Source organism: Panulirus ornatus, chromosome 7 (assembly GCF_036320965.1).
Source record: "Panulirus ornatus isolate Po-2019 chromosome 7, ASM3632096v1, whole genome shotgun sequence".
Classification (NCBI taxonomy): Eukaryota; Metazoa; Arthropoda; class Malacostraca; order Decapoda; family Palinuridae; genus Panulirus; species Panulirus ornatus.
Genome location: NC_092230.1, coordinates 30,979,088 through 31,003,834, shown reverse-complemented (window position 1 = coordinate 31,003,834; position 24,747 = coordinate 30,979,088). Strand labels below are relative to the sequence as shown.

Genomic DNA, 24,747 nt, shown 5'->3' with positions numbered 1-24,747 from the left:
TCTAGTCGCCTTATGGCGCAGGGGGCTGGAAATCCTCCCCTCTCGTTTTTAATTTTCCAAAAGAATGAACAGAGAAGGGGGCCAAGTGAGGATATTCCCTCAAAGGCTCAGTCCTCTGTTCTTGGAACGATGTGGTATACCAAACTCGACATGCTGTCAATGGATTGAACCAGGGCATGTGAAGCGTCTGAGGTAAATCATGGAAATTTTGAGGGGCCTAGATGTGGAAAGGGAGCTGTGGTTTTGGTGCATTACACATGACAGTTACAGACTGAGTGTGAACGAATGTGGCCTTTGTTGTCTTTTCCTAACACTACCTTGCGCGTGCATGGGGGAGGGGGTGCTACTTCACGTGTGGCTGGGTGGCGAGGGGAATGGATGAGGGCAGCAAATATGAATATGTACATGTGTATACATGTATATGTCTGTGTATGTATATGTATGTATACGTTGAAATGTATAGTTGTGTATATGTGCGTATGTGGGTGTGCATGTGGGTGTGCATGTGGGTTGGGCCATTCTTTCGACTGTTTCCTTGCAATACCTTGCTAACGCGGGAAACAGCGACAAAGTATAATAAAGAAAATATAATATTAATATTTTTGATGAAAATAAGGTTTTTTCTTATATATTCATGTAAATAAAGTTGGTTTGCAAAACTGATGTGCAAATATAAATATCCACACAGGTATTACCAAACTCCATCTGCTAGAGGTTACACAATGAGTGAAAAAAACACCTTTGGTGAGGCTGCTTCACTGAAGGCACAGCCTCGTCAAAGAACTTCTCACTTTAAAGGAATCTACATTGTTTTCCTGCTAATGGATGTTGTGCAGACTTTAAAAATCGTGGGTAATAACAGGACTCCTTCATAAAAACTGATCCTGAGGTAATTTCAAAAAACATATATACATAAAATATGCATAAAGAATGTAAGAAATATGTAAATGATACATAATGAATGTATAAAATCATACTTGGAAAAATCGAGAGTGTGTGATGTGTATTAATGTATGTATGTGTGGATGAAGTGAATGTTATCTCAGAGAGTATAAAGGGTATGTTTGAAGGAATAGTAGTTCCAACAAGGTTGTAAGGGTGCTAGGGCTATAGATAGGTTTATAAAGAGAAGGGTGGATGTGTTGGAAATGAAATTTTCAAGACAACATGTGGTGTGAGGTGGTACAACTGAATAGGTAATGAAAGGGTAAGACAGATGTGTGGTAATAAAAAGAGTGTGGTTGAGACAGCAGAAGAGGGTGTGTTGAAATGGTTTGGACATATGGAGAGAATGAGTGAGAAAAGATTGACAAAGAGGATACATGTGTAAGAGGTGTACAGAACAAGAAGTGGGAGACCAAATTGGAGGTGGAAGGATGGAGTGAAAGAGATTTTGAGCAACTGGAGCCTGAACAAACAGGAGGGTGAGAGGCGTGCAAGGAATAGAGTGAATTGGAATGATGTGGCATACCAGGGTCAACATGCTGCCAATGGACTGAACCAAGGCATGTGAAGCATCTGGGGTAAATCATGGAAAGGTCTGTGGGGCCAGGATATGGATAGGGAGCTGTGGTTTCAGTGCATTACACATGACAGCTAGAGACTGAGTGTGAACGAATGTGGCATTTTTGTCTGTTTCACTGGCACTACCTTACTGAAGCAGGGGGTAACAATGCTGCTTTCTGTTGGGTGGGGTAGCGACAGGAATGGATGAAAGCAAGCAAGTATGAATATGTACATGTGTATATATGTATATGTCTGTGTATGTATATGTATGTATATGTTGATATGTATATGTATGTATATTTGCATGTATGGGTGTTTATGTATATGTGTGTGCATATAAGTGGATAGGCCATCCTTCGTCTGTTTCCTGGGGCTACTTCGCTGATGCGGAAAACAGTGATAAAGCATAATAAATATAATTGAATGAAATAACACCTAGGAAAATCAATGATAACTCGATACTTACTTATATAAGGAGCATCCATGCCACTAGCTAGGGGCCCTTCCACATCTAATGACACCCAACCGCTTAATAAAGAAGAAAGTATATTCTCTCTATCTTTTTTGCTTTCACACTGCGGGAATGTCATTTCAAATGAACTTGCCAACTGAACTCTAAAACTGCAACATTCCTCATATAAATTCATTCCTACAACTATGACATGCCTCCTCTCTTAAACATGTTTCTGCACAATATAATTAAATTGAACACCACATGTAGAATTTCTAAACTTTACCAATCAACCATGGTAAAATAAAAGTTGATGAAGGATTTATATTTCTTCATTTTTGGATACTTCTACCTGCATAACTTTAATTATATATGAATACGATAAATATACTTTTAAGAAAGCCTATGCATGCCAAATGCAGCATTTAGAGATGCATTGATAAGTTTCAACACTTCCCCAGGGCAAAGTACATGGAGATATATCTTTTTTCACTTTACTTTCTTCTGCATACATGTCTTTAATTTCACAAGAACACATTATTTCATAAAAGCCTTTATCTTATCATGCTTTTTACAGCTGTATGCAGATTTTGAAACAGCTGCAGTCTAATGGTCAAAGAAACATACTTCATTTTTGTGCACACCTTCATGAGAAAAATATGCGATTGATATTTTTCCTGAACTAAGAAGGGCTAAAAGATCATTTGTGGACAGAAAATGTTAAGATGAAGACCTAGCATATCATAGCTACCTTTAGATGTTTGTTTCACCCTATTTTTGCGCACTGTACACTAGTTCCTTGACATGAAATACAATACAGCTTTTTAAACTCATCTTTAAAAATGATGAATTGCCAATGTGATCTGGCTTATATTAAGAGAAATCCCAAACTTCATTTACACTTAGAAATGAAAAGAAAGTTTCTAGTCAAAGCTGTTTCCAACTGGTGTTCATCAGATCCTAATTACTGTTTTGTTTTGATGATACTTCCACTGTTTCTTAAGCACTGGAAAATACCACCTTTATTTCAATTTACACTTTCATTATGCTGGTACTTGCATCTTGTATTATTCAAAATAACCTGGGTGGTGAATATTGTTTGAGCAACTCACTGACTTGGCATCAGTTAGTTGGCTTCTACTATACGTACAGGCTTCTTCATTCATGTAATTTTATCACTATTTTCATCAGTAATCGCATAATCTTTACATTCTAAAAACACTCCTAAGTACTTGCATGCATGCATGTGTTTATGTGTGTACTTAATCAATCTGCATGACTCATCCTGCAATACAGTGGGAAGTTGAAGGTGAATATGATATGAAAGTAAAAAAAAAAAAAAATACAGTAAACATCAATTCTATTGTGGTCAAAAACTCACTCCTCACTTATGAGGTTCTTATAGACAGATGCAGCAGCTTCCCACTGGCCCAGTTTTGAGTGATAAGTAGCTCTCTTTAAGGCTAGAAAGTTCTGAGGCTGATGCACCACCTTTTCTGCTAAAGGGCCATCCAGAACACCCAATGCCTCAGCATATTTACCCTGCAAAGAGAGAGGAATTCATTTTGGACACTTTAATTCAAAAACTCTAAAAATCGTACATTCATTATGCCTTTCACCACTATATTGCTGGCTGGTTCATGCATAATCTCTTCATGCACAACTAATGTATTTTCATATACATCACCTAATTCCTTATTCAAGAAATTCCTCTCACCCAAATAATATTCACTTTCTTCATCTGCTACACTTCTGGTCTTCCATTAACTATTCATCCTCACCCTAGTCAACTACAGTTTACGATAATTTTAAGGATAAAAAGGTAGCAATTCTACACTAAATAATGAATTATAGGTCAACATTTGAAAATCCATGCTTCTTAAAACCAAAATATCCTATAATCATTACTTGAACACATTCAAAATTACTATCAAACTAGATGAGAATCTCCATAATCAATTGCTTTATATGCCATTAACTGGCAAGACATACACCATTGTTCTCCTCATCTAACTTTTTTTAAGGCACCAGTCAAGGACAAAAGTCTACATCAAGGCTGGGCCTTAACTGAAAGAGAGAATTACAAAAGGGAAAAAGAAAAGACATGTGAAAGCATTTGGGAGGAAGAGTAAAACCTCTTTTAAAAATTGCTTGGTCATATAATGGGAAAGACATGAGAAAGTAGTGTGTTCCAAAGTTTCAAGGTGTAGAGAAAGAAATGGTCAACAAAACATCCCACCCTTGAGTTGCTGATGGCCACACAGTAATCATGTAATGCAGCAGCTTGCCAAGTACTGCGTGGTCCAGCAGTCAGCTCTCAGAAGCAGAAGTAGCATTAAAACTCCAAGCTTTTCTCAGATAATTCTATCATTATCATCATATCCTTAATCCCTTAATGTCACATGAAGTTTTCCTTTCCAAACCTCAAAATTTATATTTTTCAAATTGTTTAAAAAATGTATTAAGCCATACAATTTCATACAATTTCAGAGATGTTTGTATACCCATGAAAAAACTCACTTCAGAAGTACATTTCTACCATATTGCTTTAATTGCAATAATGTGCCGATTCAAAGATCAATTTTTCATAACAGCAAAACTATAAAAGTACGTAAAATTACCAGCTGCACCAGTCAGATGCAGTAATGTCAAGGTTATGTGGGCACTGGCAACACGGCCTTTAATTTTGACAAAACCTTTTGCTTCATCTTGCTTAACTTTCAGTGCTGAAAGAGTCTATCTATCTATCTATATTTCTGATGTGTGTACCATCTGGGAACTCTCTCATGGGTGGCAACAGCAAAATATTCTCCATTACTAGTGAGCTCTAGTGCCGCTTCTTCGCCTTTACAGCCCCAACCTTAACAGGCCAATGGCAGTGGACAACTCTAGCACAGTGTTTCCAGAAGCTTCTCCCTAATGTTCCTTCCAGCAACTACTATTTAATGTGTCTACTTTATGTTTGTACATAATGTTCCAACCTAATACATCTACATAATGCTCCTGCCAATGTTCCTATCCACTGGTTCTGACTACTGTTTCTACCAAATGCTCCCACCTAATTTCTCTACTTACCACTTCTATCTATTGCTCCACCATTTTGCCTTGATGTAGGGCTAGTGTACTATAGTGCTCACTGCAAGAAAATCTAGAGTTAGGAAGAATGATATGTGCGAGTTAAATTTTGTCAAGTGCTCTGTAATAGGGAGAGATTGTATTTTCTGGACAGAAAAGCCAGCAGTTCATGTGTGGGTGGGGCAGAAAGAAAAGACAGCTATGTGGATCAGAGAAGTACAACTGACTTGACAACTGAAGTCCTTGCTTAATACCCAGCAACGACTAAAAATGGTCTATAGAATCACACTCAATATGATCTGAAGACAGATCCTCACTGACAAATACTTCAGGGTCTCCTTCACCCTTGTCCTCTAAATCTAGCTTAAATCCACTCAGTCTCCTTCCTAGAAAACTCAAGAAAATATGTTCTCATTGGCATTGCTGAAAGATTACTTCCCCCTCAGCCACCACTCAATCTCAGCAAGTGGCTTTGAAAATGAGCCACAAAGTTCAGTGTGTAAATATCCGTCTTAACTCAAGAGCACTGGCATTCACTATACTGCCTGTGAGCCACATGCAGCCCCCACTTGTCTCTCCTGCAGCCCAGAAGAGGGGAAAGAAAATGATAAAAAGTAATTAAATATAAATGATTCTAATAACCATGAGTGCAAGGGAAAAACTCTGATCATCGAATTAAAGCATATAAAGTATAGCTAATGCAAATTTTGGCCCAAAGACAATGGAGATATTGTTAATGCATATTTCATAATGCATAAGTATATAGTTTAATAAGTATTTGCAGCCAGACCAAAATTTTTTGTTGCTCCACTTGACCCTCCCCACTTTTTAGTAAATACAACTGGTCTAGGTCTATAGGCATCACTCAGCTATGTAAATATTTGTTGGGAGGGACAGAGAAAAAACTTGCACATAACATTCTTGGTATTTCTGAAACTATGACTTTTTTATTCATAAAATTATTTTGTTGCACAAAATAATTCAGTAAACACTAAAATTATCATCATTATACTTGATCGCTATTTCCCATGTCAGCAAGGTAACGCCAGGAAACATGAAGAAAGACCCATCCACTCATATATACATTTTTTTTTTTTTTTTTTATACCTCGTCGCTGTCTCCCACGGTTGCGAGGTAGCGCAAGGAAACAGACGAAAGAAATGGCCCAACCCCCCCCATACACATGTACATACACACGTCCACACACGCAAATATACATACCTACACAGCTTTCCATGGTTTACCCCGGACGCTTCACATGCCTTGATTCAATCCACTGACAGCACGTCAACCCCTGTATACCACATCGCTCCAATTCACTCTATTCCTTGCCCACCTTTCACCCTCCTGCATGTTCAGGCCCCGATCACACAAAATCCTTTTCACTCCATCTTTCCACCTCCAATTTGGTCTCCCTCTTCTCCTCGTTCCCTCCACCTCCGACACATATATCCTCTTGGTCAATCTTTCCTCACTCATTCTCTCCATGTGCCCAAACCATTTCAAAACACCCTCTTCTGCTCTCTCAACCACGCTCTTTTTATTTCCACACATCTCTCTTACCCTTACGTTACTTACTCGATCAAACCACCTCACACCACACATTGTCCTCAAACATCTCATTTCCAGCACATCCATCCTCCTGCGCACAACTCTATCCATAGCCCACGCCTCGCAACCATACAACATTGTTGGAACCACTATTCCTTCAAACATACCCATTTTTGCTTTCCGAGATAATGTTCTCGACTTCCACACATTTTTCAAGGCTCCCAAAATTTTCGCCCCCTCCCCCACCCTATGATCCACTTCCGCTTCCATGGTTCCATCCGCTGACAGATCCACTCCCAGATATCTAAAACACTTCACTTCCTCCAGTTTTTCTCCATTCAAACTCACCTCCCAATTGACTTGACCCTCAACCCTACTGTACCTAATAACCTTGCTCTTATTCACATTTACTCTTAACTTTCTTCTTCCACACACTTTACCAAACTCCGTCACCAGCTTCTGCAGTTTCTCACATGAATTCGCCACCAGCGCTGTATCATCAGCGAACAACAACTGACTCACTTCCCAAGCTCTCTCATCCCCAACAGACTTCATACTTGCCCCTCTTTCCAAGACTCTTGCATTTACCTCCCTAACAACCCCATCCATAAACAAATTAAACAACCATGGAGACATCACACACCCCTGCCGCAAACCTACATTCACTGAGAACCAATCACTTTCCTCTCTTCCTACACGTACACATGCCTTACATCCTCGATAAAAACTTTTCACTGCTTCTAACAACTTGCCTCCCACACCATATATTCTTAATACCCTCCACAGAGCATCTCTATCAACTCTATCATATGCCTTCTCCAGATCCATAAATGCTACATACAAATCCATTTGCTTTTCTAAGTATTTCTCACATACATTCTTCAAAGCAAACACCTGATCCACACATCCTCTACCACTTCTGAAACCACACTGCTCTTCCCCAATCTGATGCTCTGTACCTGCCTTCACCCTCTCAATCAATACCCTCCCATATAATTTACCAGGAATACTCAACAAACTTATACCTCTGTAATTTGAGCACTCACTCTTATCCCCTTTGCCTTTGTACAATGGCACTATGCACGCATTCCGCCAATCCTCAGGCACCTCACCATGAGTCATACATACATTAAATAACCTTACCAACCAGTCAACAATACAGTCACCCCCTTTTTTAATAAATTCCACTGCAATACCATCCAAACCTGCTGCCTTGCCGGCTTTCATCTTCCGCAAAGCTTTTACTACCTCTTCTCTGTTTACCAAATCATTTTCCCTAACCCTCTCACTTTGCACACCACCTCGACCCAAACACCCTATATCTGCCACTCTGTCATCAGACACATTCAACAAACCTTCAAAATACTCATTCCATCTCCTTCTCACATCACCACTACTTGTTATCACCTCCCCATTTATGCTCTTCACTGAAGTTCCCATTTGCTCCCTTGTCTTACGCACCCTATTTACCTCCTTCCAGAACATCTTTTTATTCTCCCTAAAATTTACTGATAGTCTCTCACCCCAACTCTCATTTGCCCTTTTTTTCACCTCTTGCACCTTTCTCTTGACCTCCTGTCTCTTTCTTTTATACTTCTCCCACTCAATTGCATTTTTTCCCTGCAAAAATCGTCCAAATGCCTCTCTCTTCTCTTTCACTAATACTCTTACTTCTTCATCCCACCACTCACTACCCTTTCTAAACAGCCCACCTCCCACTCTTCTCATGCCACAAGCATCTTTTGCACAATCCATCACTGATTCCCTAAATACATCCCATTCCTCCCCCACTCCCCTTACTTCCATTGTTCTCACCTTTTTCCATATATACCTTTTTCATATATACATACATGAATATATTTATACTCGCTTGCCTTCATCCATTCCCAGCGCCACCCTGCCCCAAAGGGAACAACATTGCCACCCCCTGTGTTTGAGAGGAAGCACCAGGAAAACAGACAAAAATGGCCACATTCATTCACACTCAGTCTCTAGCTATCATGTGTAATGCACCAAAACCACAACTCCCTATCCACATCCAGGCTCCACAGACATTTCCATGGTTTACCCCAGATGTTTCACATGCCCTGGTTCAGTCCACTGACAGCACATGACCCCAGTGTACCACATCATTCCAATTCACTCTATTGCTTGTATGCCTCTCACCCTCCTGCATGTTCAGGCCTTGACTCCTCAAAATCTTCACTCCATCCTTCCATCTCCAATTTGGTCACCTGCTTCTCCTTGTTCCCTCCACCTCTGACACAAACATCCTCTTTGTCAACCTTTCCTCACTCATTCTCAACATTTCAACAAACCCTCTTCTGCTCCATCAACCACACTCTTTCTATTACCACACATCTCTCTTACCCTTTCATTACTTACTCAATCAAACCACCTCACACCACATATCATTCTCAAACATTCAATTTCCAACACATCCACCCTCCTCCATACAAAACTATCTACAGCCCATGCCTTGCAGCCATTTAATACTGTTGGAATTACTATTTCTTCAAACATACTGATTTTCACTCTTCATGATAACATTCACTCCTTCCACACATTCTTCATCTCTCCCAGAATCTTCATCCCCTCGCTTCTACTTCCATGGTTCCACTTGCTGCTAAACCCACTCCCAGATATCTAATTTTTCTCCATTCAAATTCACATCCCAACAAACTTGTCCCTCAACCCTGCTGAACCTAATAACCTTGCTCTTATTCATATCTAATCTCAACTTTCTCCTTTCACACACTTTTCTATACTTAGTCACCAACTGCAGTTTCTCACTCGAATCAGCCACCAGAGCTGTAACATCGGTGAACAATAACTGACTCACTCTTCAGGCCCTCTCATCCACAACAGACTGCATACTCGCCCCTTTCTCCTAAACGCCTGCATATACCTCATTAACCACCCAACCCATAAACAAATTAAACAACAATGAGGATATCACACACCCCTGCTGCAGACCGACCTTCACTGAGAACCAATCACTCTCCTCTATTCCTACATGTACACATATCTTACACCCTTAATACAAACTTCTCTGCTTCTAGCAGCTTACCTCCCATACCGTACACTCTTAAGACCTTCCACAAAGCATCTCTATCATCTCTATCATATGCCTCCTCCAAACCCATAAATGCTACATACAAATCCATCTGTTTTTCTACGTATTTCTCACACACATTCTTCAAAGAAAACACCTGATCCACACATTCTGTACTGCTTCTAAAACCACAATGCTCTTCCCCAACCTGATGCTTTGCACACACCTTCACCCTCTCAATAATACCCTCCGATATAATTTTCCAGGAATACTCAACAAACTTATGCCTCTGTAGTTTAAACTCTCACCTTTATCCCTTTTGCCTTTGTATAATGGCACTATTCATGTATTCTGCCAATCCTCAGGCACTTCACCATGATTCATACATACACTGAATATTCTTACTAACCAATTAAGAACTGAGTCACCCCCTTTCTTAATAAATTCAACTGTAATACCATCCCAACCCACCACCTTTCTGGATTTCATCTTCTTCAAGGCTTTCACCACCTCCTCTCTCTTCACCAAACCACTCTCCCTGAGGCTCTCACTACACAAAGTTTAATGATGCTCTCTCACCCCAACTCTTATTTGCCCTCTTTTTCAACTCTTGCAACTTCCTCTTGACCTTCTGCTGCTTCCTCTTATACATCTCTCAGTCATTTGCACTTCTTCCTCACAAGTATCATCCAAATGCCTCTCTTTTCTATTTCACTAAGAACTTTACTTCTTCATCCCACCACTCACTACCCTTTCTAATCTTCCCAACTCCCACCTTTCTCATGTCACATGCGTCTCTTGCACATGCCATCACTGCTTCCCTAAATACATCCCATTTCTCACCCACTCCCCTCTGTCATTTGCTCTTACCTTTTGCCATTCTACATCCAATCTCTCCTGGTACTTCCTTACATAACTTTCCTTTCCAAGTTCACTTACTCACACCACTCTCTTCTCCCTGACATTTTTTCTTGAAAACCTCTACAAATCTTCACCTTCACCTCCACATGACAGTGATCAAACATCCCACCAGCTGCCCCTCTTAGCACATTTACATCCAATAGTCTCTCTTTTACATGCCTATTGATTAACATGTAATCTAATAATGCCTTTGACAATCTCTCCTACTTGAATACGTATACTTGTGTATATCTCTCTATTCAAACCAGATATTCTCAATCACCAGTCTTTTTTCAGCACATAAATCCACAAGCTCTTCACCATTGCCATTGACAACACTGAATACCCCATTTACACCAATTATATCCTCAACTGCCACATTACTCACCTACACATCACTAATATCCGGTCTCATGCACCAAAACTGCGGATACACTCACTCAGTGAATATCTGTCTAGTTTTGATCTGAAGGAACTTATAGTTTTCGCACTTACTATGTCAGGAGGAAGTTCATTATAATGCACAACCACAATGCATATGAAAAACACTTTGTCCACATTGCTATTACATTGCCTTCCTTTTATCTTCATATATTACTAGTCAATAAATCTCTGTCTAATGATGAAACTTTTGTTAGTATACTGTCAAAATCAATTAATGTTTTGAAAACTGCTATCAAACCCCCTTTGATTTTATGCCTTTTTACAGAGAATACATTTAGATCTTGGAATCTTTCCTCATAAGCTTGTTTCTGTTAGAAGTGACTAGTTTGGTTGGTCTGTGAACCTGCTCTAGTTTTTCTTTAATTCTGATCAAGTCTGGAAACCAAAATTCATAGAATGGGTGAGTATCAAATCCTATTACTTTATTGTATGAAGCTAAGCACTGTTTACCATATCTAATCTTTTCATCACAGATTTCATTTTCAAGTTTAGTTCCATGAAACTTATATTTTGCACTTGAAAAATGAAATCATATATGACTTTTTAAAAACTTTCAGTACAACAAAAGACCATAAGTTAACAAATATGGCAACAATATATCTGATATCAGAATTCTACATTGAATATTTTTTTTCATATAAGTTTGCCATTTCCTGTATTAGTGAGGTAATGCCAGGAGATAAATGGCCTCATTTGCTCACACACACTCTCTAGCTGTAATGTCAGATACAAAGAAACCAGAGACCCTACTCACAAACATAACCTAAAAACCTTTCTCTAGTTTCCCCTAACCACTTCATATGCTCTAATACAGCAATAACAGCACGTTATCCCTGTAAACTACATCATTCCATCTCTTGCATCTTCTTGCATGTTCATGTCCCAAGCCGTCAAAGCATCTTTCTCTCCATCCTGGAACCTATTCTTTGGTTTCTCACTTTTCTTATACCTTCTACCTCCGACATGTATACTCTCTGAGTAATCCTTTCCTCATTCATCCAATCCTTTGTCCAAACCATTTGGCACACTGTTTACAGCTCTCATACATACTTTATATATTTATTTTTATATTTACTTATTATACTTAATCGCTGTTTCCTGCAAAAGTGAGGTAGCGCAAGGAAACAGAAGAAGAATGGCCTAACCACTCATATACATATATATATATACACAAAAACATATACATATATACCCACGTACGCATTCACAATTGCTGTCTTCATCCATTCGTGTCCCCAACCCACCACACATGTAACAGCAACCCCCCTTTTTCAGTATGGCAACGCCAGGAAAAGACAAAGAGGCCACATTCATTCACACTTAGTCTCTAGCTGTCATGTGTAATGCAACTAAAATACAGCTCCCTTTCCACATCTAGGCCATACAGACCTTTCCATAGTTCATCCCAGACTCTTCATGTACCTTGGTTTAATCCACTGACAGCACGTTGACCCCAGTATACCACATCAATCCTATTCAATATATTCCTTGCACGCCTTTCACCCTCCTGTATGTTCACGCCCTGATATGGTTTAATCGAGTAAGTAATGAAAGGGTAAGAGAGATGTGTGGTAATAAAAAGTGTGGTTGAGATAGCAGAAGAGGGTATATTGAAATGGTTTGGTCACATGGTGAGAATGAGTTAGGAAAGATTAACAAAGAGGATATATGTGTCAGAGGTGGAGGGAACGAGGAGAAGTGGGAGACCAAATTGGAGGTGGAAAGATGGAGTGAAAAAGATTTTGAGTGATCAGGGCCTGAACATGCAGGAGGATGAAAGGCGTGCAAGGAATAGAGTGAATTGGAACGATGTGGTATACCGGGGTCGACATGTTGTCAATAGATTGAACCAGGGCATGTGAAGCGTCTGGGGTAAACCATGGAAAGTTCTGTGGGGCCTGGATGTGGAAAGGGAGCCGTGGTTTCAGTGCATTATTACATGACAGCTAGAGACTGAATGTAAACGAAAGTGGCCTTTGTTGTCTTTTTCTAGTGCTACCTCGCACACACTTGGGGGGAGGGGGTGGTTATTTTCATGTGTGGCGGGGTGGCATGTATGCATATACATGTGTATGTGGGTGTGTTCGGCCATTCTTTCGTCTGTTTCCTTGTGCTACCTCGCTAACGTGGGAGACAGCAACAAAGCAAAATAAATGAAAAATAAATATATATATCATTTATATTAGGTACAGTAGGGTTGAGGGACAAGTCAATTGCGAGGTAAGTGTGAATGGAGAAAAACTGGAGGAAGTGAAGTGTTTTAGATATCTGGGAGTGGATTTGGCAGCGGATGGAACCATGGAAGCCGAAGTGAATCATAGGGTGGGGGAGGGGGCGAAAGTTCTGGGAGCGTTCAAAAATGTGCGTAAGTCAAGAACGTTATCTTGGAAAGCAAAAATGGGTATGTCTAAAGGAATAGTGATTCAACAATGTTATATAGTTGTGAGGCATGGGCTATAGATAGAGTTGTGCGGAAGAGGGTGGATGTGCTGGAAATGAGATGTTTGAGGACAATATGTGGTGTGAGGTGGTTTGATTGAGTAAGTAATAATAGGGTAAGGGAGATGTGTGGTAATAAAAAGAGCGTGGTTCAGAGAGCAGAAGAGGGAGTTTTGAAATGGTTTGGTCACATGGAAAGAATGAGTGAGGAAATATCGACAAAGAGGATGTATGTGTCAGAAGTGGAGGGAACGAGGAGAAGTGGGAGACCGAATTGGAGGTAGAAGGATGGAGTGAAAAGATTTTGATTGATCGGGGTCTAAACATGCAAGAGGGTGAAAGGCGTGCAAGAAATAAAGTGAATTGGAACGATGTGGTATACCGGGGTCCACGTGCTGTTAATGGATTGAACCAGGGCATGTGAAGCGTCTGGGGTAAACCATTGAAAGTTGTGTGGGACCTGCATGTGGAAAGGGAGCTGTGGTTTCGGTGCATTATACATGACAGCTAGAGACTGAGAGTGAACGAATGTGGCCTTTGTTGCCTTTTCCTAGAGCTACCTCGCACACATGCAGGGGGAGGGGGTTGTTCTTTCACATGTGGCGGGGTTGCAATGGGAATGAATATGGGCAGACAGTATAAATTATGTACATGTGTGTATACGTATATGTCTGTGTGTATATATATGTACACGTTGAGATGTATAGGTATGTATATGTACGAGTGGATGTGTATGTATATACATGTGTATGTGGGTGGGTTGGGCCATTCTTTCGTCTGTTTCCTAGGGCTATCTCGCTAAGGCGGGAGACAGCGACAAAGTATGATAAATTTATTTTATTTCATTTATTTGCTTTGTCGCTGTCTCCCGCGTTAGCGAGGTAGCACAAGGAAACAGACGAAAGAATGGCCCAACCCACCCACATACACATGTATATACATTCACATAAACACACGCAAATATACATACCTATACATCTCAACGTATACATATATATACACACACAGACATATACATATATACACATGTACATAATTCATACTGTCTGCCTTTACTCATTCCCGTCGCCATCCCACCACATGTGAAATAACGACCCCCTCAACCCACATGTGCACGAGGTAGTGTTAAGAAAAGATGACAAAGGCCACATTTGATCACACTCAGTCTCTAGCTGTCACGTATAATGCACCAAAACCACAGCTCCCTTTCCACATCCAGGCCCCTCAGAACTTCCCATGGTTTACCCCAAACGCTTCACATGCCCTGGTTCGATCCATTGACAGCCCGTCGACCCCAGTATACCACATCGTTCCAATTCACTCTATTCCTTGTACGCCTTTCACCCTCCTGCATGTTAAGGCCCCGATCACTCAAAATCTTTTTCACTCCATCCTTCTGCCTCCAATTTGGTCTCCCATTTCTCCTCGTTCCCTCCACTTCTGACACATACATCCTCTTTGTCGATCTTTCCTCACTCATTCTCTCCATGTGACCAAACCATTTCAAAACACCCTCTTCTGCTCTCTCAACCACACTCGTTCTATTACCACATATCTCTCTTACCCTTTCATTACTTACTCGATCAAACCACCTCACACAACATATTGTCCTCAAGACATATCATTTACAGCACAACCACCCTCCTCCGCACAACTTTATCTATAGCTCACGCCTCGCAACCATATATCATTGTTGGAACCACTAATCCTTCAAACATACCCATTTTTGCTTTCCAAGATAACGTTCTCGACTTCCACACATTCTTCAACACTCCCAGAACTTTCGCCCCCTCCCCCACCCTATAATACACTTCCGCTACCTTGGTTCCATCCGCTGCCAAATCCGCTCCCAGATATCTAAAACACTTCGCTTCCTCCAGTTTTTCACCATTCAAACTTAACTCCCACTTGACTTGTCCCTCAACCCTACTGTACCTAATAACCTTGCTCTTGTTCACATTTACTCTCAGCTTTCTTCTTTCACACACTTTACCAAACTCAGTCATCAGTTTCTGCAGTTTCTCACATGAATCAGCCACCAGCGCTGTATCATCAGCAAACAACAACTGGCTCACTTTCCAAGCTCTCTCATCCACAACTGACTGCATACTTGCCAATCTTTCCATAACTCATGCATTCACCTCCCTAACAACCCCATCCATAAACAAATTAAACAACCATGGAAACATCACGCACCCCTCCCGCAAACCAACATTCACTGAGAACCAATCACTTTCATCTCTTCCTACACGTACACATGCCTTACATCCTCAACAAAATCTTTTCACTACTTTGAACAACTTGTCTCCCACACCATATACTCTTAATACCTTCCACAGAGCATCTCTATCAACTCTATCATATGCCTTCTCCAGATCCATAAATGCTACATACAAATCCATTTGCTCTCCTAAGTATTTCTCATACATTCTTCAAAGCAAACACCTGATCCACACATCCTCTACCACTTCTGAAACCACACTGCTCTTCACCAATCTGATGCTCTGTACATGCTTTCACCCTCTCAATCAATACCCTCCCATATAATTTTTCAGGAATACTCAACAAACTCTTACCTCTGTAATTTAAGCACTAATATTTATCCCCTTTGCCTTTGTACAATGAAACTATGCAAGCATTCCGCCAATCCTCAGTCACCTCACCATGAGTCATACATACATTAAATAACCTTATCAACCAGTCAACAATACAGTCACCCCTTTTTTCAATAAATTCCACTGCAATACCATCCAAACCCGCTGCCTTGCTGGCTTTCTTCTTCTGCAAAGCTTTTACTACCTCTTCTCTGTTTACCAAATCATTCTCCCTAACCCTCTCACTTTGCACACTACCTCAACCAAAACACCCTATATCTGCCACTCTATTATCAAACACATTTAACAAACCTTCAAAATACTCACTTCATCTACTTCTCACATCACCACTACTTGTTATCACCTACCTATTAGCCCCCTTCATTGATGTCCCCAGTTGTTCCCTTGTCTTACGCACTTTATTTACCTCCTACCAAAGCATCTTTATATATACCTATATATATATATATATATATATATTTTTTTTTTTTTTTTTTTTTTTTTTTTTATACTTTGTCGCTGTCTCCCGCGTTTGCGAGGTAGCGCAAGGAAACAGACGAAAGAAATGGCCCCCCCCCCCATACACATGTACATACACACGTCCACACACGCAAATACACATACCTACACAGCTTTCCATGGTTTACCCCAGACGCTTCACATGCCTTGCTTCAATCCACTGACAGCACGTCAACCCCTGTATACCACATGACTCCAATTCACTCTATTTCTTGCCCTCCTTTCACCCTCCTGCATGTTCAGGCCCCGATCACACAAAATCTTTTTCACTCCATCTTTCCACCTCCAATTTGGTCTCCCTCTTCTCCTCGTTCCCTCCACCTCCGACACATATATCCTCTTGGTCAATCTCTCCTCACTCATTCTCTCCATGTGCCCAAACCATTTCAAAACACCCTCTTCTGCTCTCTCAACCATGCTCTTTTTATTTCCACACATCTCTCTTACCCTTACGTTACTTACTCGATCAAACCACCTCACACCACACATTGTCCTCAAACATCTCATTTCCAGCACATCCATCCTCCTGCGCACATCTCTATCCACAGCCCACGCCTCGCAACCATACAACATTGTTGGAACCACTATTCCCTCAAACATACCCATTTTTGCTTTCCGAGATAGTGTTCTTGACTTCCACACATTTTTCAAGGCTCCCAAAATTTTCGCCCCCTCCCCCACCCTATGATCCACTTCCGCTTCCATGGTTCCATCCGCTGACAGATCCACTCCCAGATATCTAAAACACTTCACTTCCTCCAGTTTTTCTCCATTCAAACTCACCTCCCAATTGACTTGACCCTCACCCCTACTGTACCTAATAACCTTGCTCTTATTCACATTTACTCTCAACTTTCTTCTTCCACACACTTTACCAAACTCAGTCACCAGCTTCTGCAGTTTCTCACATGAATCAGCCACCAGCGCTGTATCATCAGCGAACAACAACTGACTCACTTCCCAAGCTCTCTCATCCCCAACAGACTTCATACTTGCCCCTCTTTCCAGGACTCTTGCATTTACCTCCCTTACAACCCCATCCATAAACAAATTAAACAACCATGGAGACATCACACACCCCTGCCGCAAACCTACATTCACTGAGAACCAATCACTTTCCTCTCTTCCTACACGTACACATGCCTTACATCCTCGATAAAAACTTTTCACTGCTTCTAACAACTTGCCTCCCACACCATATATTCTTAATACCTTCCACAGAGCATCTCTATCAACTCTATCATATGCCTTCTCCAGATCCATAAATGCTACATACAAATCCATTTGCTTTTCTAAGTATTTCTCACATACATTCTTCAAAGCAAACACCTGATCCACACATCCTCTACCACTTCTGAAACCACACTGCTCTTCCCCAATCTGATGCTCTGTACATGCCTTCACCCTCTCAATCAATACCCTCCCATATAATTTACCAGGAATACTCAACAAACTTATACCTCTGTAATTTGAGCACTCACTCTTATCCCCTTTGCCTTTGTACAATGGCACTATGCACGCATTCCGCCAATCCTCAGGCACCTCACCATGAGTCATACATACATTAAATAACCTTACCAACCAGTCAACAATACAGTCACCCCCTTTCTTAATAAATTCCACTGCAATACCATATATATATATATATATATATATATATATATATATATATATATATATATTTTTTTTTTCATACTATTCGCCATTTCCCGCGTTAGCGAGGTAGCGCTACGAACAGAGGACTGGGCCTTAGAGGGAATAGCCGCACCTGGCCCCCTTCTCTGTTCACTCTTTTGGAAAAAAAAAAAAACGAGAGGGGAGGATTTCCAGCCACCCGCTCCCTTCCCTTTTAGTCGCCTTCTACGACACGCATGGAATACGAGGGAAGTACTCTTGCTCCCCTATCCCCAGGAATACCATACCATATATATACCATATATATATATATATATATATATATATATATATATATATATATATATTTTTTTTTTTCCCTGCAAAAATCGTCCAAATGCCTCTCTCTTCTCTTTCACTAATACTCTTACTTCTTCATCCCACCACTCACTACCCTTTCTAATCAATCCACCTCCCACTCTTCTCATGCCACAAGCATCTTTTGCGCAATCCATCACTGATTCCCTAAATACATCCCATTCCTCCCCCACTCCCCTTACTTCCATTGTTCTCACCTTTTTCCATTCTGTACTCAGTCTCTCCTGGTACTTCCTCACACAGGTCTCCTTCCCTAGCTCACTTACTCTCACCACCCTCTTCACCCTAACATTCACTCTTCTTTTCTGAAAACCCATACAAATCTTCACCTTAGCCTCCACAAGATAATGATCAGACATCCCTCCAGTTGCACCTCTCAGCACATTAACATCCAAAAGTCTCTCTTTCGCACGCCACGCCTGTCAATTAACACATAATCCAATAACGCTCTCTGGCCATCTCTCCTACTTACATAAGTATACTTATGTATATCTCACTTTTTAAACCAGGTATTCCCAATCATCAGTCCTTTTTCAGCACATAAATCTACAAGCTCTTCACCATTTCCATTTACAACACTGAACACCCCATGTATACCAATTATTCCCTCAACTGCCACATTACTCACCTTTGCATTCAAATCACCCATCACTATAACCCGGTCTCGTGCATCAAAACCACTAACACACTCATTCAGCTGCTCCCAAAACACTTGCCTCTCTTGATCTTTCTTCTCATGCCTAGGTGCATATGTACCAATAATCACCCATCTCTCTCCATCAACTTTCAGTTTTACCCATATTAATCGAGAATTTACTTTCTTACACTCTATCACATACTCCCACAACTCCTGTTTCAGGAGTATTGCTACTCCTTCCCTTGCTCTTGTCCTCTCACTAACCCCTGACTTTACTCCCCAGACATTCCCAAACCACTCTTCCCCTTTACCCTTGAGCTTCGTTTCACTCAGAGCCAAAACATCCAGGTTCCTTTCCTCAAACATACTACCTATCTCTCCTTTTTTCACATCTTGGTTACATCCACACACATTTAGGCACCCCACTCTGAGCCTTCGAGGAGGATGAGCACTCCCCGCGTGACTCCTTCTTCTGTTTCCCATTTTAGAAAGTTAATACAAGGAGGGGAGGATTTCTGGCCCCCCGCTCCCGTCCCCTCTAGTCGCTTTCTACGACACGCGAGGAATACGTGGGAAGTATTCTTTCACCCCTATCCCCAGGGATAATATACATATATATATACATATACACATACACACACATACACATACATACGCACATATACACACACACACACACATATATATATATACATATGAAAAAATGTAAGAAACAATTTAGAAAACTGAAACTTCTAGCTTGAAATGAATGAAAAAAATGAATGTCACATAATGGTTCAACCTCTGGCTATGGAAAAAAGGAAATGTATAATCATTTTTTTTTTTGTGCTTTGTCGCTGTCTCCCACGTTTGTGAGGTAGCGCAAGGAAACAGACAAAAGAAATGGCCCAACCCACCCCCATACACATGTATATACATACGTCCACACACGCAAATATACATACCTACACAGCTTTCCATGGTTTACCCCAGACGCTTCACATGCCTTGATTCAATCCACTGACAGCACATCAACCCCGGTATACCACATCGCTCCAATTTACTCTATTCCTTGCCCTCCTTTCACCCTCCTGCATGTTCAGGCCCCGATCACACAAAATCTTTTTCACTCCATCTTTCCACCTCCAATTTGGTCTCCCTCTTCTCCTCGTTCCCTCCACCTCCGACACATATATCCTCTTGGTCAATCTTTCCTCACTCATTCTCTCCATGTGCCCAAACCATTTCAAAATACCCTCTTCTGCTATCTCAACCACGCTCTTTTTATTTCCACACATCTCTCTTACCCTTACGTTACTTACTCAATCAAACCACCTCACACCACAGATTGTCCTCAAACATCTCATTTCCAGCACATCCATCCTCCTGCGCACCACTCTATCCATAGCCCACGCCTCGCAACCATACAACATTGTTGGAACCACTATTCCTTCAAACATAACCATTTTTGCTTTCCGAGATAATGTTCTCGACTTCCACACATTCTTCAAGGCTCCCAGAATTTTCGCCCCCTCCCCCACCCTATGATCCACTTCCGCTTCCATGGTTCCATCCGCTGCCAGATCCACTCCCAGATATCTAAAACACTTTACTTCCTCCAGTTTTTCTCCATTCATACTCACCTCCCAATTCACTTGGCACTCAACCCTACTGTACCTAATAACCTTGCTCTTATTCACATTTACTCTTAACTTTCTTCTTTCACACACTTTACCAAACTCAGTCACCAGCTTCTGCAGTTTCTCACATGAATCAGCCACCAGCGCTGTATCATCAGCGAACAACAACTGACTCACTTCCCAAGCTCTCTCATCCCCAACAGACTTCATACTTGCCCCTCTTTCCAAAACTCTTGCATTCACCTCCCTAACAACCCCATCCATAAACAAATTAAACAACCATGGAGACATCACACACCCCTGCCGCAAACCTACATTCACTGAGAACCAATCACTTTCCTCTCTTCCTACACGTACACATGCCTTACATCCTCGATAAAAACTTTTCACTGCTTCTAACAACTTGCCTCCCACACCATATATTCTTAATACCTTCCACAGAGCATCTCTATCAACTCTATCATATGCCTTCTCCAGATCCATAAATGCTACATACAAATCCATTTGCTTTTCTAAGTATTTCTCACATACATTCTTCAAAGCAAACACCTGATCCACACATCCTCTACCACTTCTGAAACCACACTGCTCTTCCCCAATCTGATGCTCTGTACATGCCTTCACCCTCTCAATCAATACCCTCCCATATAATTTCCCAGGAATACTCAAAAAACTTATACATCTGTAATTTGAGCACTCACTCTTATCCCCTTTGCCTTTGTACAATGGCACTATGCACGCATTTCGCCAAACCTCAGGCACCTCACCATGAGTCATACATACATTAAATAACCTTACCAACCAGTCAACAATACAGTCACCCCCTTTTTTTATAAATTCCACTGCAATACCATCCAAACCTGCTGCCTTGCCGGCTTTCATCTTCCGCAAAGCTTTTACTACCTCTTCTCTGTTTACCAAATCATTTTCCCTAACCCTCTCACTTTGCACACCACCTCGACCAAAACACCCTATATCTGCCACTCTATCATCAAACACATTCAACAAACCTTCAAAATACTCACTCCATCTCCTTCTCACATTACCACTACTTGTTATCACCTCCCCATTTGCGCCCTTCACTGAAGTTCCCATTTGCTCCCTTGTCTTACGCACTTTATTTACCTCCTTCCAGAACATCTTTTTATTCTCCCTAAAATTTAATGATACTCTCTCACCCCAACTCTCATTTGCCCTCTTTTTCACCTCTTGCACCTTTCTCTTGACCTCCTGTCTCTTTCTTTTATACATCTCCCACTCAATTGCATTTTTTCCCTGCAAAAATCGTCCAAATGCCTCTCTCTTCTCTCTCACTAATACTCTTACTTCTTCATCCCACCACTCACTACCCTTTCTAAACAGCCCACCTCCCACTCTTCACATGCCAAAAAGCATCTTTTGCCAATCCATCATTTGCCCCAAATCATCCCTTTTCCCCCCCCACTCCCCTTACCCATTGTTTCTCCCCTTTTTCCATAATACCTTTTCATATTACATACATGATTATTTTTATACTGCTGCTTAACCATTCCCGCGCCACCCTGCCCCAAAGGGAACAACATTCCCAAACCCCGTTTTTTGAGAGGAAGCCCCAGGAAAACAGAAAAAAAAATGCCACACATTCACATCAGTCTCTACTATCATGTGAAAATGCACCAAAACCAAAACTCCCTATCCACCCAGGCCCCACAGACTTTTCCCAAAGGTTTTTACCCAGATTTTTTCAATCCCGGTTCAGTCCATTTAAACAGCACTGCCCCCATGGTACCACATCTTTCCCAATTTTCACTTTTATTTTTTTGTAGGGCCTCCACCTTCCTGCATTTTCAGGCCTTGACCTAAAAATCTTCACTCCATCCTCCATCCCCAAATTTTGTCCCCCCTGCTTCTCCTTTTCCCTCCCCCTCTGCCCACAAAACATCCTCTTTGTCAACCTTTCCCACTTTTCAACATTTCAACAAACCCCTTTCTGCTCCATCAACCACACTCTTTCTATTACCACAATCTTCTTTACCCTTTCATTCTTAATCAATAAAACCAAACCCCTCCCCCAACATATCTTCTCAAACATTCAATTCCAACACACCCAACCTCCTCCTACAAAACTATCTAAAACCCCATCCCTGCAGCCTTAAAAATACTGTGGGAATTATATTTCTTCAAACATATGTTTTTTCACTCTTCATGATAACTTTTCACCCCTTTTCCCACATTTTTTTCTTTCTCTCCCAGAATCTTCATCCCCCTCGCTTCTACTTCCATGGTTCCACTTGCGCAAAACCCCACTCCCAGATACCCAATTTTTCTCCATTCAAATTCACATCCCAAAAAACTTGTTCAACCCTGTAAACCCAATAACCTGCTCTAATTCATATCAAATTTCCAAACTTCTCCTTTCCACACTTTCATTTTTGTCACCAACTGCAGTTTCTCACTGAATCAGCCACCAGAGCTGAACACGGGAACAATAAATGATCACCTTCAGCCCTCTCAAACCACAACGACGCATAACTCCCCCTTTCTCCTAAAAGCCCGCTATAACCATCATTAACCACCCACCCATAAACAAATTAAACAAAAAAGAGGATATCACAAAACCCCCGTGCGACCGACCCTTTATGGAACCAATACCCCCTCTATTCCTACATGTCAATCTACAAACCCCTTAAATACAAACTTCTCTGCTTCTGCCTTACCCCCCCATAACCCCTACACTCTTAAGACCTTCCCCAAAGCATCTCTATCTCCATCATATGCCTCCTCCAAACCCATAAATGCTACAACAAAACATCTGTTTTTTTACGTATTTCTTTACACACATTCTTCAAAAAAACACCCTGATCCACACCTGTACTGCTTCTAAAAACCACAATGCTCTCCCCAACCCGAGCTTGCACAACCTTCACCCTTCATAATACCCTACCGATAATTTTTTCCAGAAATATCAAAAAACTTATGCCTCTGTGTTTAAACTCTCACCTTTACCCTTTTGCCTTTGTATAATGGCAATATTCAGTTTCTGCCCAAACCTCAGGCAATTCACCCTGATTCCCTACATACATGAAATTTTTTACTAACCAATTAAGAACGAGTACCCCCCTTTCTTAAAAAATTTAACTGTAATCCATCCCACCCACCACCTTTTTTGGTTTCATTTCTTCAGGCTTTTTACCACCTCCCCTCTCTTTACCAAAACCCTCTCCCCGAGGCTTCCCCTAACAAAATTTAATGATGCTCTCTCACCCCCAAATCTTATTTTGCCCCCCCTTTTTCAGCTTTGCAACTTCCCCCTTGCCTTTTTGCTGTTCCTTTATAATCTCTCAGCATTTGCATTCTTCCTCACAAGAAACATCCAAAAATGCCTCTCTTTTTATTTCACTAAGAACTTTCCTCTTCATCCCACCACTACTTTTCCCCTTCTAAACTTCCCAACCCCACCTTTCCTGGGCACATGCGTCTCTAACATGCCCCACTGCCCTTCCCCAAATACATCCCCTTTCTCACCCACTCCCCTCTGTATTTGCTCTTACCTTTTTCCAATCTACATCCAACTCCTCCTGTACTTCCTTACATAACTTCCCTTTTCCCAAATTCACTTACTCACACCCACTCCTTCTCCCTGACATTTTTTTCTGAAAAACCTCTACAAAACTTCAAAATTCACCCCCCAACAGGACAGTGATCAACATCCCCCAGCTGCCCCTCTGACTTTACATCCAATAGTCTTCTTTTAAACTCCTTTTGATTAAAAATGTTCTAAAAATTTGCCTTTGACAATCTTCCTCTTGAATACGTATATTTGGGTGTATTCTCTCTATCAAACCAGATATTCCCTCAATCAAAAGGGTTTTTTTTTCAGCAATAAATCCACAAGCTCTCACCATTGCCATTGCCCAACACTGAATACCCCATTTACCCAATTATCCCAACCCCAAAAAAAAAAGAAAAATTTTTTCACCACACAT

General features: G+C 41.1%; 1 protein-coding gene across 2 annotated transcripts in view; it reads right to left on the bottom strand.

Annotated features, from left to right (window-relative positions):
* psidin (phagocyte signaling impaired) overlaps window positions 1-24,747 on the bottom strand; it is a 477,751-nt gene that overhangs the window by 239,136 nt on the left and 213,868 nt on the right. For both annotated transcript variants that reach the window (XM_071663426.1, XM_071663425.1), the window contains one exon: window positions 3,339-3,499. In XM_071663426.1, coding sequence (XP_071519527.1) covers window positions 3,339-3,499 — 161 coding nt within the window. The remainder of the gene's footprint in view (window positions 1-3,338; window positions 3,500-24,747) is intronic.